The sequence below is a fragment of the Psittacula echo genome (assembly GCF_963264785.1).
Source record: "Psittacula echo genome assembly, chromosome: 1".
Taxonomy (NCBI): Eukaryota; Metazoa; Chordata; class Aves; order Psittaciformes; family Psittacidae; genus Psittacula; species Psittacula echo.
In genome coordinates, this window is record NC_137735.1 from 76,928,971 (window position 1) to 76,946,486 (window position 17,516).

The 17,516-nt window shown below is 36.8% G+C and overlaps 1 protein-coding gene and 1 long non-coding RNA gene across 2 annotated transcripts in view; one reads left to right on the forward strand and one right to left on the reverse strand.

The window, feature by feature from the left end:
- The window catches only part of LOC308226406, a 22,056-nt gene continuing 4,540 nt past the window's right edge, over nucleotides 1-17,516 (forward strand). The window contains exons 1-2 of the long non-coding RNA XR_013957882.1: nucleotides 1-96; nucleotides 15,714-15,791. This is a non-coding gene — a long non-coding RNA (uncharacterized lncRNA). The remainder of the gene's footprint in view (nucleotides 97-15,713; nucleotides 15,792-17,516) is intronic.
- Nucleotides 15,288-17,516, reverse strand: part of MYOZ2 (myozenin 2) — a gene marked incomplete at both ends in the record, with an annotated part of 17,267 nt that continues 15,038 nt past the window's right edge. Inside the window, one exon of the mRNA XM_080628099.1 lies at nucleotides 15,288-15,519. Within this exon, the coding sequence (XP_080484225.1) occupies nucleotides 15,288-15,519 (232 nt within the window). The remainder of the gene's footprint in view (nucleotides 15,520-17,516) is intronic.

Genomic DNA, 17,516 nt, shown 5'->3' on the forward strand with positions numbered 1-17,516 from the left:
GGAGGTTTCCTCGCGGCTGCCAGTGGTGGAAGGGAAGTGCCGAGGCTGTGTTTTTGTGGTATGCTGAAGGCAGAGGACCGGGGCAGCCGCGGCAAGGTAAGGGGTTGCCGCAGCCCCTCCTCCTCCATCCCCTTTCTGTCAGTGGTTGAGAGTGCGGCTGTCCCAAGTGTCGTTGTGGTGGCACCTGAGGTAACTGGGAGCAACTCCTGCACAGTCGTCCGGTCACAGCCCTGGAAGCCTGTTGGGGCTGTTCCAGACCGCAGGGTTTTCGAGTTAATAGCCCTTTGAAATGAACGAGGCAGCAGTTGTTTTTCCAGCAGTTGTTTCCAAGGGCTCATTTCAGGATATCTGGCTATGCACGTTGGGCTTTACTTAAGATAACCACAAAACAACACAGGCACGCCAGTGTCTGGTGGGGAGAGGGCCGCTTTTAAGCCAAGCCCTAAACAAGTGTACATACACCTCAAAATTGTATTTGAGTTCCATGTTACCCCAAAAGGTCCTGTATTACGTATATACCTACCCGAGGGTCATTGCCCCAAAGTCATGTTCCCTATGCTTTTTATCTGGTCTGTTATTTTGGGGAGGGGGGTGTTTCCTTTTGTAATTCCCTAAAGGAGTTATATGTTGATGAATACTTATCTTTCTTGTTGCTCAAGTACCTTCTGTATTGCATTATTATAATCTTGTTTGATAAACAAGGAGATTTCATTAACATGTCAATTCTATGAGTATTTTAGGTATTACCACACCCAACATCAGTTTTTAGTGCATGCTGCTGAATGCAACTTTTTGTATTCTCTCTCTTCCTGTTGCATTTTTTATGGTTTGATGGGATTGGAGAAATATATAAAAGCATGTTCACTTTTCCAAGAGCATCTCCTGTAATAGTAAATTAAATAGTTTCCCTGTAAAGTTCTCTTTCTGCATCTCCTTTGGGTCATCCAGATTGCATTAACATTTCATTTCCGAACTGACTGTGTGGAACATGAGGCACTGCATCAAATTAGTTCACTGCATTATTTCTACTGCACTAGTATTGCTTTTGTATCCATTTTCATTTAAAAAAAATCAATTTTAATACATTTTGATCAGATTAGTTTTGGTAGCCTTCCATTATATTGCTGGTATGAAGATGCACACTGGCAAAGGCAATTTTCTCAGTTTCAGTCTCCAGTCAAGTGTCTAACTTCTGACTTCAAAAAGCTCAAAAGCTTTTAGGGGAGATTTTCATTAGATTTTCCAGGCTTTTGTTACTTATATGTATACATATGTATTTATATGGTTGCATTTTTTAGTGAATTGGATAGGCCTATTCACTAATTAGAGTTATTTGATCCAGGATTTGTTTTTTCTTGAGACTTTCAGATGTTATGGCTAGTAGTTGGTGTATATATATACACACACAGTTTTTTAACAGATACTGTGTTTGCCTGCCTCTCACTTTCTGAAAAGTTTCCTATATTTGTGATTTTTGAAAGGAATTGAATATCTAATTTTCTCTTGGTGCTAAGATTCATACAGTATGTTGGCACAATGAGCATTCTGAGTGTTTTTCTGTCTTTCTTTTTTAGCTGTCTATTGATAGATATTTGAATTTCTTGTTCTCACTACAAATTTTAAGATAAAAGCATGTTAAAGTTAGTATTTTAACATTACCATTAAAAATCCAGTTTTGTATTAGTGCATCTTGTTATTCTCCATTTATAAGGAACATTCTGCTTTGGTTAGTATCAATTTAGTCCTTGATCCCTGCATTACTACTTCGCAGTCAAGCAAAGGCATCTGTGGATCCCAAGTGGGATTATGACCTCATTCTGATTATGATCTTGTTTTGATATGATTTCTTGTTGTAGTTATTGTCAGTACAGGATATGTGTTATGCATGATGCAGAAGAATGTTTATGTGGTGTTAGTACTGACATTTATGTAAAGTTTGGTAGTATTGGTAACATGGATTGTTAAACTGGAGAGTTGAAAAGGCATTAAACTTGGAGAAGAGGGATCCAAAGTAAAATAGGCTTTTACAGTTCTACTCAGTAATCCAACCATTCAGGTTGGCACAAGGCTAACAGGCCTATATTAGGATTTTCAAAAGGAACAAAGATCAGTGTAGCAGAGTGGATGATGGAGAGATGGGGTTTGGCATGTGACACAAAACACAGAGCTGGAAGAAGATGGAGGTGGACTGTATCTAGGTCCTTAAGCATATCTAGGGTGCTGGGGTTTGCACATGCCCAGTCCAGATTAAAACATATTTATGGAAAGTCATGCACCAAAAGAAAAAATTCAGCATAATTAGGAAACATCAAAAGGTTTCAAAGTAATTGCATTAAATATTATTTTTCTCAAAAGTGCAGGCATCATACTTTATTTTAATTGATGAATGAGCTGCAAGTCTGTTTCACAGCTGCACACAAAAGGGTTTATTTTCATGTTAGAACTTTCCACTTCTAGTGCTATCTATACTTTTGTTGCCACAAGCTGATTTGTAAAGAAATTCGGATTCGTTCCTCTGAAACAATTTTATTGCATCATGTGTTTTGTATACGCAGTGTTTCTGTGAGCATTTTTATACCTGTTGGTGTACTGGAACACCTACTCTCTATTTTTCATATTTCTTTTTAACACTTCATATTTCTTTTTAACACTTGGAACACATTTTCAACAACCTTTTCAAACAGGTTACAATCCTTTTCATGTTCAAATGATTCATAAAGAAATTACGTCTGCTCAAATCTTCTCACATAAGAGGGTTAGAAGACTAAGTTTTGTGGGGTTTAAAGAATTAATTGCATCGTGTTTTCTTGAGAGCTAATAATTTTATTTCTTTTTTATTGTTACTCTCGGTCTTCTGCACTGATCTTTCTTCCTCTGTGAGTTGATAATTGTGTGAGATCAGCTGTATATACTCAACAGGAGCTGTGCATGTACTTACTGGGGGATTTAGCAAAAAATAATTAGTACATTATGTGTAGGGTCTGAGGCAGAAAAATCCACAAGCTAATGCAGAATTTAAGGTGTGATTATTAGTTAAATATTTTTTAAAGAATTTTCACTGAAAGCACTACACATTATACTGCCTGTTATGGTCCAGTCTGTTTTTCTGGCCTGTCACAGAGAATGTTATGTGTGATGAAGTGCCATTTATCATTGATTTTTAAGACATTTATGAGACATTCCCCTTATAATTGTAAAGTATATTTCATTCCAGTGGCTGGGAACCATCTTGTTTTTGTGAAGTAATTATTAAGCTCTTAAGAAAGTGTCTGAGACTCTGCTACTCTGCTGAGAAGAAAGAGAATGAAGAAAACAATTCTTTGAGAAGAATCTGTAATTTGAAAGATATCAAGGACACTAGGCCCTATTCTGCATAAATATTCTGCATAATAACAGAATGAAGCTTGATTAAGTAAAGTAAGGGTTATTTAAGATGCTGTATTGCTAAACTACTTAAGAATATGTGATATTCCATGTTCTCTAAACCTTTGGGGGTAATGTCAGGTTTTATTGCCGTGGTTTAAGCCCAGCAGGTAACTCAGAAACACACAGCTGCTCACTCACTCCCCACCTTCTTTCTCCCGTCCCTGCTCCTGGAGGAATGGGGAAGAAAACTGAGAGAATGTAAGAACAGTCCAGTAACTAAGGTATAATACAAAACCATTACTGCTGCCACCAATAATAATAATAATAATCATGATAAGGGAAATAAGGGGAGAGAATACAATTGCTCACCACCCACTGACTGATACCCAGCCAACCTGAGCAGCGATCTAGGCCTTCCAGGTGACTCCCCCCAGTTTATATACTGGACATGATGTGCTGTGGTATGGAACACCCCTTTGGCTAGTTTGGGTCAGGTGCCCTGTCTCTGCTTCCTTCCAGCATCCCATGCCCCTCCTCACTGGCAGAGCATGAGATTGAAAAGTAAGCATTACTTAGCAGCAGCTAAAAACACTGGTGTGTTATCCTCACTGTTCTCAGACTAAAGTCAAAAACACAGCACTGCACCAGCTACTAATGAGGAGAAAAATGACTGCTACTGCTGAACCCAGGACAATATGTTTAAACTTTTTTGCTGGGAGAGGAGAAAAAAAAAAAAAAAGAAAATCTTTCAAATTCCAGGACACTCTTGTAGTTACTTGTCTTCAGGAGCAGTGTTTTTTCACTGGTTAGCTTGGTGCTCTTTATAATGCTGCAGGAATTACCAGTAAGGAAAGCATTGGTAGGAAGCAGAGCATAAAGCAGTAAAAGAGCCAGAGAAAAAGTAATTTTTAGTATTTTGCAACATAAAATAATACTCATATACATTTCATAGGTAGGAAAGGAAGCCCTAACATAATTTTAGTCCAAGTTGTCTAGGTCGTATGCTTACCTGTTTTATCACAAAAAGCTCCAACACAGGAGCAGAACAAGTAAAAAAAAAAAAAAATCTCTCTTCAGCTTGCAGTAAGCGAAGTGAGGGCACATTATTTTGAGAGTAACTTTACCTAACTGTATTCCAGTCCTCAAGTCTCCCCTGCCATGAGAACTTATGCCTGCAACCTTTCCTTTTGAACATACTCCAGCAAATTTTTCCTCGTATAGCCTGTAGCAAGCAGTCACATGAGGCTTAGTCATCTGATTGCTCTCATTCCCACATCCTGTATAGAGTCTAAAATTTATACAGACATCCATATTCTTCAAAATAGGTTAATGGAGCATTTCTTTAAAGACTCATTCAGACAAATGTATTCAGTCAGCTAGTTTCCCACTCCTTTTTATTGTTCTCTTTGGAGCGCTACATTTAAAAGGAATTTTGCTCTTTCTGGCTGTGCTTCTGTGTGTAGGCATGCTTGCAGGCCTGCTTCGTGCATATGGTCTGAGAAGGCGCTAAGCAAGAGCAAAACATAGAGAATGGAGAACAGAATGAGAAGAAAATGCAGTTTAGGAGGAGGATATGGAGTAGTGATGGCAAAAGTGAAGGTGAAAAATAAGAATGAGGTGATAAAACAAGGGTTAGTATCCAGCAATAAGAGAAGAAGGAACGAAAAAGGAACTGTGAACGTAAGAAGACATGAATGAAAGAAGAAGAAAAGCAATCCTGGCTGAAAAAGTATCATTGTTTTTTTCATCATAAAAGTTCTAAGTTAAGCTTCAGAAACAATGAGAGTTGTAAAGAGTGTTGGTTTATTTTAGCTAGATTAGAAAAAAAAAAACCAACAAAACCCAAACTAATACAGAACACAGGAGACCACAAGAGAGTTTAAATATAAGGGCATTACAGACTTCGAAGGAGGAGGCTCCTGCATGCTCTCTCATGGACTGAGATTCTAAACTTCCTGTTATTTCTGTTCAAGTTGCTACTCCTTCCTCCTCATCTTAATTAGCTCTAGACACACTTTCATGGATCATAACCACCATTTTTTAACTTTCCTTCCTTTAGGTGCAGGAATAAACACAATATTTTTGCTCTTACTTATTCACTGTACATTACCCTGACTAATTTTTTTTCCAGTAGTTTTTCATGTATTAAAATGTTCAATGGGGTGGCAAAAGCAATTTCACTGAAGACATCTAGAATTTCACTCTGAGAAAAAGAAACACTGGTTTTCATTCTTCAGCCTTTTTGATGATAATGGGCTTGGAACAAGATCTCTGCGTGCATAATTGTTTTCATTCTTTAGGAACGAGGAAAAGGGTGGGGATTGCTTAAATCTTGCAAATTAATATCTTCCTCTTGGATAATCCAGTTTCCAGTCCAATAATCTACTTCTGTGGAACAACAATGCAACTGAAATCTTTTCCTATTTTAGGCTTTTCTGTTTTAAAAGTTAGTTCCTGAAACAGTAGAAGTATCAGAAAATTCTATGCATACTGCATATATCAGTGACTTTTCTGAAGCTGTGTCCTCAAATTTGGGTGCTCTTGAAAACAAGATAAAGTTTTAAAAATTATCTTTGTTTGCATTGCATCAGTTTTGCACAATGCTTTCGTATTTCCAGGTCTGGTTTATTGCTTTCTTTAAGGATATAAACCAGTAAGAATGTATGTCTGCAACAGAAAAAGAAAGAATGAAATGTTCCCTCATTCCTTGGATTCACATAGATTTCTGTGGCTAAATTGAGCTTTTTGGGTGAAACCCCATGTGAAGTAAGTGAGGACAAAAGGGCGGTATGCGCTGAATGTAAAATGAGGTTGTTTCTCACTGTATTTATAATACAGTGGTTAACATTACATGATACACACTCAGTCTCATTAGAACTAAAATACATTAATACCTCAGATAATAGCAAGCAAAAATGTTCTTAAGTATTTAAAAACTGATTTTGTCCTGTGTGAGGAACTGAACATGATTTGATTAAAATGAGTTGTGTCCACACCTCACACACCTCAGTCTATACCTAAACAAAATTTTACAGGACTGTGTTAGAGAATAGGCTGACTTTAAAAAAGAAAAGAATAATTAAAAAGGCATTTGATTTACGTGTTCTCAGTGCTCAGTGTTCTCAGAGCTCAGGATTTAGACCATTGTTTTCCTTTTCCCAGTAATCTGAGAACGTGATAACTTTGTAGCTATTACCATGCTGAGACATCCATACTTTTTCTATTTCCAGAGCTATCTAGTTCAAGCACCTCTGTCCTATGATCTACTTAAATTGTAGAGAAATCTATGGGAATGTTGGGGGTGGGGGTCTTACATTGTCAGATAAATTAAAAGCCAGATCAGTTCTAACCTTTAGTAAAAGCTTTTATTGATTCTGTTGTAAAAGCATGTCACTACTGCTTTTCTGAGCAAGCAAAGGATGAGCAGAAACCACTTGCTTCTGGAGTCAAGATTTTCTTGGTGAGTTTCAAAGCTGCAGTGACCATCTTAACTGATTACTTTCTGTAACATGGACAGGACATGGACACCGAGGCAGATTGGCTTTTTGTAGAGGATGAGCACTTTTTAGCTTTTCCTCTTAGAGATTGAAAAAAATCACCACCAGCAAACAAAACTCACAAAAAGATCTGGAGGAAAAAAAAAAGGACTTGAAGGTAAATAGGATAAACCATCTTTTTTTCCATAGACAAATCATGCCAGACTTGCCTGCTTTCTTTCTGAGATACACTAATTGCTTTTCTAGACCAATGAAATTGTTAAACTGAAGTTAGTAAATTAATTGTTGAGCAGGCAAAGAAATACCTCAGAGGAAAAGGTAGCAATATATTGTGCTGAATGGCAGGGAGGATTTGTTAGACCTGTCTCAAAAAATGGATACTGAAACTGGTATGGTTTAATACTGTCATCAGTGATCTTGGCACAAAAACTAGAACTTGCTAATGAAATTTTTTGACATCACAAAATTGGGAAACAGTCACTGTTAGCGTGGTGTTTTACTGGAATAAGTGGATGACCTTGAGGAGTACAGAAATAAAATGGGATAAAATAGAATAATATAAAATACAAGGCCATGTACTTAGGAAAGACTGTTTGATACAGGTTCAGAGCTTGTTGCATGGAAGATAAGAGAATTGGAAAGAACTGAATGTATAAGCCAAAGAAAGGGTGGCTGTGAGCCACAGATTTGATGTTGCTGTGAAAGGTATATATTCACTCCTAAGTAAGTTCAGCCCTGTATTTTTTGTACAGATAAGGAAGTATTAATGCCATGTGTGGCTGGTGAAACTTTAAAACTGAGAACAGATCTAAAATTCCAGGAAATTTGACCTATGAAATTTGTGGCGAAAAAAAAAAAAATCGCTGCTGAAAGAGAGGAGTGGACAAGAAAGAGACTAAAAGAACTTGGATTGTTCAGTTTAGACAAGTGAAACATAGAAGACCTTACTGTCTTTGAAATACTAGTTGAAGTAAATGTGGCAGGAAAGGAACCTAGTTTTAATTAAAAAAAAGGTTAAAAAAATTTAAGAAATTACCCTAAGCTGGGTATGATAAATATGCTGCAACTGATAAGTTTGCTCTTCTCCTTGCTATTTGAACAGCATGTTCTTAATTTTTTCCTTGCCAGCAAACAGTCAAAATGTTCTCTAATGAGAACTTGGGGAATGACATATTGCTAGAATTCGGCTGCCAGAATTAAGCCTTACTTGGCTTCTTGATGTACAGTAGGCCAGCCTAGGAAGAGCCTGTCATGCCTCAAATGTTTGTTTATAGTCATTTGTAGTTATCTTGAATAGTCATCTTTCAGTAATCTTGAGTGTAATGACTACTGTTGAACAGTAACTACTGTTTAAAGTTAGTATTTTGCCTAGCTTGGCTAACTTGGCTCTACAGAGAAACGTTGCAAAGGAAGAGGAAGTAGAGTGCTACTCTCTAGACTGCTGCATGGCCGCTAGCCTTCCAACAGTGTCTGCTGCTCTGTATGCCACCCAAAAGCTCCTCATTCCCTACATTTTCCTTTTAAATCTTTCTCCATTCTTTTCTTGCTCATATGTCAGGGAGACTGGATATGTTTTCTTGCAGAAGAGTCCTGTCATGTTCATGAAAGAAGATTTGGCTGTCCAAATGTGCTTCAGAACTCCAGAGAATTCCAGGTCTAAGCTATACTTTCCACGCAAAGCAGCCTGAGGGCATTCCTGCATTAATGAGTACAGCCAGCTCTGGCAAGGTTCAGGCTGTTCTTTGTGCAAACTCTGTCGAATATTTTAATCTCTGTTTGCTTTTGAAAGAATAGTTGGCTCACAAATTAGGCTTATATTTACTCTGACAGTGATTATAGATCCTCCGCCTCTTGCAGGTGTTATTTAGCTTTGGCTCACAATGTCTCTGTGAAGTAGGTGAGTATGGCAAATGCTGGGCTAGGTGTTTTGAATGAACAGGGTTTTTTTCATTAATTTTGGTGGAAAATAACTGTAAGAAGAATAACTGAGAAAAACCCTGTAACTTTGTTGCGTCTTTCTTTTTAAAAACATTCAATTCTAATTTGTTGATACTTTTAGCAGTTAAAATTTGCCCACTTTAGAATGGAATCTGTTATTTCAAGCAGAATGAAAGTAGAATGTTATTCTACTAGTAATGGTTCTTGTCTTCACAGTGCATCATTGCTTGGAATATTATGTGTGTACTCTTGTAAACCTGTTTTTTACTTTGTTTCTTTATTTTTGCCATTAAATTTATTGGTTTAAATATAAAATAGCCCTCTCCCCCAAAAAAAACAAAGAAAAAAACAAAACAAACAAACAAAAAAACCCAAAACTTAGGCAGCCCACATGAGTATTTGTATTTTATTAATGGGAAAATGAGGGAACAAATTTTAAATGTTGCATCCAAAATCAGTCTGTGACGGACCTGGGTACAAAGCTGGGATATTTTGGACTTTTTTTTTTTTTTTTCCTAAAGACTCTTCATGTGTTCTGATCAGAAAAGTGAAACGTTCTCTTTTATCCATTTTTCTTAAACTTTGTATAATAGTCATAACTTACTGAAAAATTCCTTTGACATACTGTGAGCTGATGCGTATTTAACATATGGAACATGGTGACTGTAGACGCAAGAGGGTGAGGTCTCACTGCATAGGATCAGGAGTTTTACTGAAGGCGTAACTGAGGTCAGGCTTTCGTGTTCCCTGCAGCACCCATACTCTGTGTAGGAGGTTTTAAGTTAACCCTGACTCTCTCTGGTTCTAACTTGCATTTTAAGTGTTCTCACTCACATCTGGAAATCGGCTTTCTTATAACTGCTCCCATAATGGGTATTTTGTTGTAAGTTAAACATCTGTATTAATGGCACTTGCTAGAATTGTCATGGTACTTTAAAGCATGATTTTTGGAAGACAGCCAGAAAGTATTTCATAGGACTGCTAGATCCTTCTTTTATCAATCTTTGAAAGTGCCCAGTGGAAGATATTTGTAGAAAGAAATCAGCTAAATTGTGTGGGTGATCTTTTCCACACAACTTTCTATTTTCCAGTGATAAGCCCCAGATTCAGCTCACAGTTGTGGCTGCAACATCCTGTAGCACCAGGTTCCACAACTAGGCATTCCTAGAAATAATATTCTATTAATTTTAAAGATGGTTCCTTACCATTTTACTGAGTCAGTTAGGTCCTGTGTTATTGTTCCCTCTTCATCTTCTCCATACTATTCATGGAGGCCTCTGTCATAACTTCCTTTATTTGTGTTTAGATAGCCTAATTACTATTTCCTTGCAGAAAAATTTTATTTGTCTCTTTGTTTTATGAGTCTTCTCTATTCTACTCTTAAACCATGCTCCCTTTTTTGGAGGGAAGGTTTAGAGCGCTAGTAATTTTTACTTACTCTGAACACTTAGCCTGCAGGCTGTTTAAAATAATGTATTATTTCCTGAAAGAATTTTACTCTTTCAGTTGCTTTTTAATTTCATTTTAGTAAGAGTATTTTATATGCAGGTTTTGTTTCTTAAACTGTATCAGTATGCTGACTGAATTTGATGACTTTTTTATCATCTGTATTCTCACACCCAATTACATAACAGCTCTGTGGCAAACACAGTATTTATAAATAATTTAGAACATTTTGAACAGTACGTAGCCTCTGGGAATAATGAAGGAACCACCACTATTTGACTTTTCAGCCCTGTGGGGATCTTCTGGTATTTGTGTCTACGCTGCTAATAATTTATGAACCCAACACTGAGCAATTCTAATCTAACATATATGGGATTTTATGCTCCACAGTGTTCCTGTATTGCAGTAAGTATATTTTATCTTGTTGTTCTAGGTACTGACCAGAATATGTTGTGCTGGTTAGTGAGGCCATCTAAGAACTGGAGCAGGGTGCAGGTTATTCATGGCTGGTCTGAAAATAATTTGTAAAACCTCTTAGTAGGTATGGGCTCATTTTCTCCATACAGTTCCATGCACTTTCCTGGAGTATTTGAGGCATTGCTAGGGTTGTTTGCACTTCATGGTATGTACAATGCAAAATGAACTACATATGTAATTAGTCCAAGCTTTCCAATCCAAAACATCCATTCTGACACTGAATGTACCCTTGATAGTGGCATACATTTCAATTACAGATACACATTGGAGATGTAATAAATGCCATGAATAGCTGCACAGAGGTCAGCGTCAAAACCTTTGTTTGGTTTCACTTGGATCAGAATTCCATCTCCAGTGTGGTTTTCCCACTTCTGGTTGAGACAATGCATATTTAATTAAAATGCATAAATACTTTAAGACAATAGAATAATAATTTATTTCCCCAATTGTCAGTTTTGTAGTTTATGCAGAGGGAAAGCAGCCAAGACATGCTGAAATACTTAAGATGTCTAAGAAGGGAGTATGCAGTTAAAAAAAGAAGACATCCAAAATACAAGATTGTGTATAAACAAAGTGTTTCTGAACAGTAATGAAGTAACAACATGAATTGTTCATTTCATGGTACTGATAAAAATCTCTATTACACAACAACCAGAAAACAAAACAGCTGTAGTTTTTGTTGAAACTGAGAGAGACACCAGATGGAGGATTTTATTGGCACATTCAAGCAAACAAACCAGACATAATCAAATAGCCATCATCAGAAATCCAGCATTCAAGAGACTGTGCCTGCTGGATTCAAGAACAGATTTCGGATAATCTACAGTATGTAGTTCCTCTGAAATTATTTCGGTTCTGCCAGCGAAGGACTTGCATATTAGGTAATTTGGCCTCTTAGCTAAGTAAAGTGAAATGCAGTTATATAATTTTGATGAGTCTGACCAAAGTATGTGACATAGGAATGTCATAAGTGATACCAAAAAGCATGGTTTAAGGCCATAACTGTATAGGGTTAAAATACAAACTCCTTCTGATTACTATTATTGCTGATATCAATTTATTCTCCAGTGCAGACAGCACAGGCCATGAAACCTGGTTTTTCATGTCATAAGAAGTTTAAGGCACATGTTTTAAAAACCCGTTATATTCATGGAGCTAGTCAAAAGTGTTCATCTAATTTCTTTTTTACATACTGTAATTGCAGATTGTATAGATTGGGAAATCGCAAATCTGATTCCTCAATTCACCACATTTTTAGTGAAAACATTTAAATGATTTTTTTAACTTCTCTTTAAAGTGCTGGAATGGGTACCTTAATTTAAATAAAAATTACCTAAAAAACCTTTGGGAACAAAGACTTCTAGACATTTTAAACTATGTATTGACTCCTATCACATTTTTGCCTTTTCATCATATCTTTCAGTCTTTTTCTCTTTTGGAAGCAAGTGTGTCTTGTGATAAAGTGTATGTGATGTTATAAGCACATTTTCTGAAATATTTATATACCTGTGAATGTTTATGCTTGTGTAAAGTTGTGGCTCGTGTTTTTCCATTTAATGTGTCCTTTCAGCTGTATTCCTTACAGCTAAAAGACACTTTTAGAAGCAACACTGAAAATTTAAAAATATGTATGTTGATCTTCCTAGACCTGTAACTGAGGAAACCTTTATTCTCTCACTTAGAGCCATCTTGTTGTCTACAGAAATTATACAAATACTGATCTCTGAAATTCTTTGTCACTAGTGCCCAAAGGTAGTTTTTCTCTAGTTATAGGATATGCTTCAAGTGTGATGTGTCTCACACAATAGTTGAAGGTGCTAAACCTCATTGAGGTTAATAGAGAATCTCTGAATTCCCAACCTTAACATAAGATTTTTGTTTGTGGCAAAGGAATTGGCTTTTGGCAGAGAGATTTGTTTATTGCAGTAGGACTTACACAATAAGGCTACATTGTGGCTGATGCAGCCAGGGAACATTCCTGGACACTGGCACTTGATTCTCTGTGCTGTTAGCACAGAGAATACTTAGCACATACTGTATACTTAGCACATTGCGCAGTTATAGCTTCTGCCAATTAACGCTCTCCCAGACAGTTCCCAAGCATGGTTCAAGAGTTTAGGATGGTCAAGGGCCTGTTCCCAACAGGCAGTTTGGCAAAAGCCACCCAGTATGGGAGGATTAAATAGCATGGCTGCTGACTATTCTTGACAGCTGACCTCAGTTTTAAAACAAACCATCTGTGCACTTCTGATGTACAAGTGTATATGTGGATAGGCGGTAGTACAGTTAAGAAAGCAGGAGGCACAGAGTTCTTACTCTTCTGCAGCAGTTGACAGCTGTAGCTGAGGGTTGAATTAGAGGTACCGGTTTTGCAGTGATGCAGGTCATTTCAGAGGTCTCAGACAGAAGTTGAGGAGTTAAAGGCTGTCTGTAATTCCCAGCCACATCTAATACTGTTATTTGGGCCATCAGCTGAACACATGCCTAACAGGCTTAGTACTTCTCAAACATCTTAAGCCTCCTGGGCCCATTCTGCACCAGTGGATGTGTAGATGAATAGGAAGCTAAAGTTACCATTGTGTGTTGTGTAAGAAGCAAGGTGGCATGCTCTGCATGTGTAGGTTATTTTTACAGGGTATGTAATAAAAATTATGTATCCCTTCTTATAGTCCTCACTGTGTATATGCTGTACGCTCATTTTCTCATGTTCCTGTCCAAACAGGCTTACGAATGCTTATGCTGGCTCATAAAAGGCAAATTACTCCAGAAGCTGTTTGAATTGCTCCTCACTGTTGGTTTAGTCTTTTTTTCTTTAGCCTTTCCATTTTTAGCCTTGAAGAATTAATAGTTTTGCCATTGAATAATCATTGTACAATGCATGCAGGTAAGGTCTTCAGACTATTCCCTTGCTAGGAAAGTGTTCCCAGTCAGTGAGGTTGATTTTTGATTTTCTCCTTTTTTTTTTTTTTTTTTTCTTTCATAGGGACCCATACATTTGTTTGTGCAGTTTATGTGACAAAGTAAATAGGTGACAATTTCCTTTGCCAGTTGTCTTACATCAGATTTGAAACATGGAAACCATTTTTACTGACAAAAATTTGAATGACAGAAGTATAGGCAACACTTTTCCACTTTACATGTGGAAAAAATACATGTGCCATTCTTCAGATGTTGATTACTTCTGAAATACTCACTTTTGTATCTCAACACCACCAAAACCATTAATAAGGAAAATATCTGGAAAAACATTATTTTATTTGCTTACCATCATCATCATCTATGGATTTTGAGATGAAATTTGATTAGCATGTTATTTTAGAGCTTGGAAAATTCTTTGAATAAAATAATATAAAGAAAAAAAAAAAGTATCTGAGGTAACCAGAAACCTCTTAGAAATGCTTGGAGACCATAATGTCCTGGAGAAGCATCTAGGAAATATGAGAGTGGCCTATTGGTTGAAGCCAGGTTTCAGATTTCAAAACACATACACACAAAACTGTGTATTAGAATATCTCACCTGCAGATGGTGGATACTTCTCAAACACAAAAACATTTAGAAATAAACAATTATTAAATAGGTGTTTGCCTCTTACTAGAATGTAGTTGCAACTTGAAAAGGGAGACTGAAAAACAGCTATCTCTTTTTCTTGCCTGCCCTCAGTGAAGTTATGCATACTTAGAGTCTGATAGTTGTGGTTCCAAAATGTCAGAGCTCAAGAGCAAGAAAACTTGCCTGCTTTGAAGTCTCAGTATATGCTATGGCTGTAGGGGAAGAGGCTCTATGCAATTTCTTTCTAGTAACGAAAGCATTTATGGTGACAGCTCAGTGATACTAATTTGGTATGCTTGACGTAACTGGTCACTGGTGAGTTTTTTAGTTGTGATTAACCTGAACATTCTAGACTTATCCAGGAAATACCTCTGTACTTTTTCATGCTGCTGTGTAATGTAATCTTTGTCATTGCAAATTTTTTTTGGCATTTTCTGTAAACAAATCCAGGTGACATGGATATTGACATCCATAATTAAAGATGAGTAAGAGTTAGAAAGGAGGAAAATGGCCCAAACTTCCTGTCACTGAAGTAATGACAGAATTCTTTGGCTGAAAGCAGGGTCTGAGAAAAAAAGTATTTTGTCGTCTTCTTGGTGATTTCTCCTGAGCAAGCAGTATTCAGAGTGGACTATTGCTGTATTGCTCAGTTGTTTTACCATAATCAGGACACCTATCAAATCACATCCCTTGATAGTCGTCACTTTTTGTTGGTTTTTTTTTTTTTTTTGTAAATGCGCTTGTTCTTAAATGACAAGCAAAGATTTTAAAAAGTAAAAGAAGAACATGTAAACACAAACAGAAAATACTTGTCATATTTGCCAGATCAGTTTTTATTTATATTATGTCTACAGATGAAATTAGGTGCTGGAAAAGAGACACTGCATCAGACATTATTATTCATATTTCAGCTGCCAAGGAAGAATTTTGTTGGTAGCCTTTAATAATATTTGGACCAAAATATGTGGTTTTGCAGCTTTCAGCTTTTTGTATGATGTAGAGTGCAGCTTCTCTCACAGGTCCTCTGTTTCTGGAACGGTGTCAGAATCTGAAGGCTGAATGAACACTACAGGAATATTCTCAGATGACCATCCTTTTGGAGTCCTATTGAAGGATCTTCTGGTAGCAAGAGGGTTTGCGAGGATCATGAATCTGGGGTCATTTAGCATCAGTAGATTATAATCTGGTACCTTGAATTTCACCAGCTTTGATGCTCTCTCAAAACCACCAAAAGGAGTGGCAACTCTGTAGATATTGGAGAAATAAAAGGAAAATGTGCTTTTAAAAATACCTGTTTCCTTTTCCTCCCGAAAGGTGAAAAGAACAAGCTATTTTAATGGTACGGATTTGGTGCAATTTCTTCTTTACATTTTCAAATTTTGGGGAATTAATTATTTTTCTGCCAAATGCTCTTTAAGATCTGTTTTATTTTCCCTTAGATAAAGCCTCCAGCCTTCTTTGAAATTCAAATGTACAGAAAAGCTGAGGGAAGATGTTGCAAGACAACCTTGTCATTGGTGAGTCACAGTTACTAAACTTACTTGTTGGTGGTAAGTTTGTAAGTCTGAAAATGGTGCAAGCTATTCTCTCTAGCAGGTAATTAGTTTAGGAAGTTCTCTCTCCATTTTCTTCTATCACCAGTTGCTTATTTCTCCCATTACACTATATTTCAGCACCATATTATTGTACCAGTTAGAAGTATGTGGATTGTGCCATAAACTTGGGCCACTTATGTGATCTGTGTTAAAACAAAAACCCTTCAAAACAAAGAAGCATTTTAAAATCCAAATTATGTCAGCAATCTGGTTTATATCATTATGCTCAAACAGTTGTAGCAATACAAGTGAGGAGGCAGTAAAGTGTAATGTGAAGCAGAAAAGAACGGCCAAAGACAACAGTCTCTGGAAAGGAGGGGAATGGGCTAGGACTTCTTACATAAGCTTTGTTTCTGAAGAAAATGTTTATGTGACTAAACCTTGAAGCACTGGCTGAAATTGTCCCCTAGTCTTCAGTCAGTATTTTTCATGTTATTTAAATGTATATGTTCCCTCAGGCAATATTGCCTGACAAACTAAAAGATAAGAAATACTAAGCAGGAACTGAAAATTTGCATTTGCAAATATTTTAAAACAACAGTATTTTCAAATACCTCCCATGATTCTTCTGTATTTGTAGGTTTCTAGGCTGGGAAAAAAAAAAAAACAACAAACCTAAACCAAACCAAACTGAGTCTTTCTGTTACTTTTTCCAGACTCCTTTGTAAAAGCAAACAAACTATAACGTGTTCTGCATTTTGATCAGCTGCGTAGCCTTGCTGGAATATAGTCTATCCAGTTAAGAGTGAGATTTTTAAGCTACAGATTGAGCACCTGATTTCTGTGTAGATACTTAGTGGCATGCAAAATGGAATTTTTGTTGACACGGAATTTCACCAGCCTTGGTAGGTTTTGTGTTTTTAGTACAAACCAACAGATCTGCTGGTATATATCTCCAGTGGCTCCAGGTGGTACAGTAGAAGCCTAACGAAATGAATGCTGGCAGAATCCAAAAGATAACTACAGATAAAGCAAAACCTAGGGAGAATTAAGTACACACACACACAAAAATACCCCAGATATTAATTCAGAAAAATGAATCCGTGACCTAAAAGGAATGGTACTGCCCTGTCATTACACAGATAATTCACAAGATCTTGGTATAAACAGCATTTGTTGGAGGGGATAGTGTTAAGTCCAAAGGGTTGATACTGTAAGATATAAAAAAATCATGAAGGTTCTGAACATGCACACTTACTGAGTGAAGAACGCTGCTTTGGATTAAGCTCTAAAAATGTTTCTCAGATGAAGATAACACAAGATTTTGCAGGAGCAGCAGCCAGTCCAGGAATTGAACTCTCTTGAGGTCAAAGGAAATTCTTTATACAAAATGCTTCTGGTATCAAGCTATTCTTGTGAAACTGTCATCTAGGTCACAGTATCAAATTGGATACAGTATGATACTGATTAAAAATAATGGCATGGTAATTGGCACAGAGTGAATGTAGCGATCTACATCTTGCAGGATAATGAAGATTATTTTAATTGCTGCTCTAATTACAATACACATTCTCACATTGGGGTAATATTTAATTCTCATCAATATGTAAATTAAAGGGATATATATAAAATGCATAACAATTCTATAGTGTAAAATTTCATCTTTGCAGTATTACTGGATTTTAAATACAGCATGTTTCTGCAGGT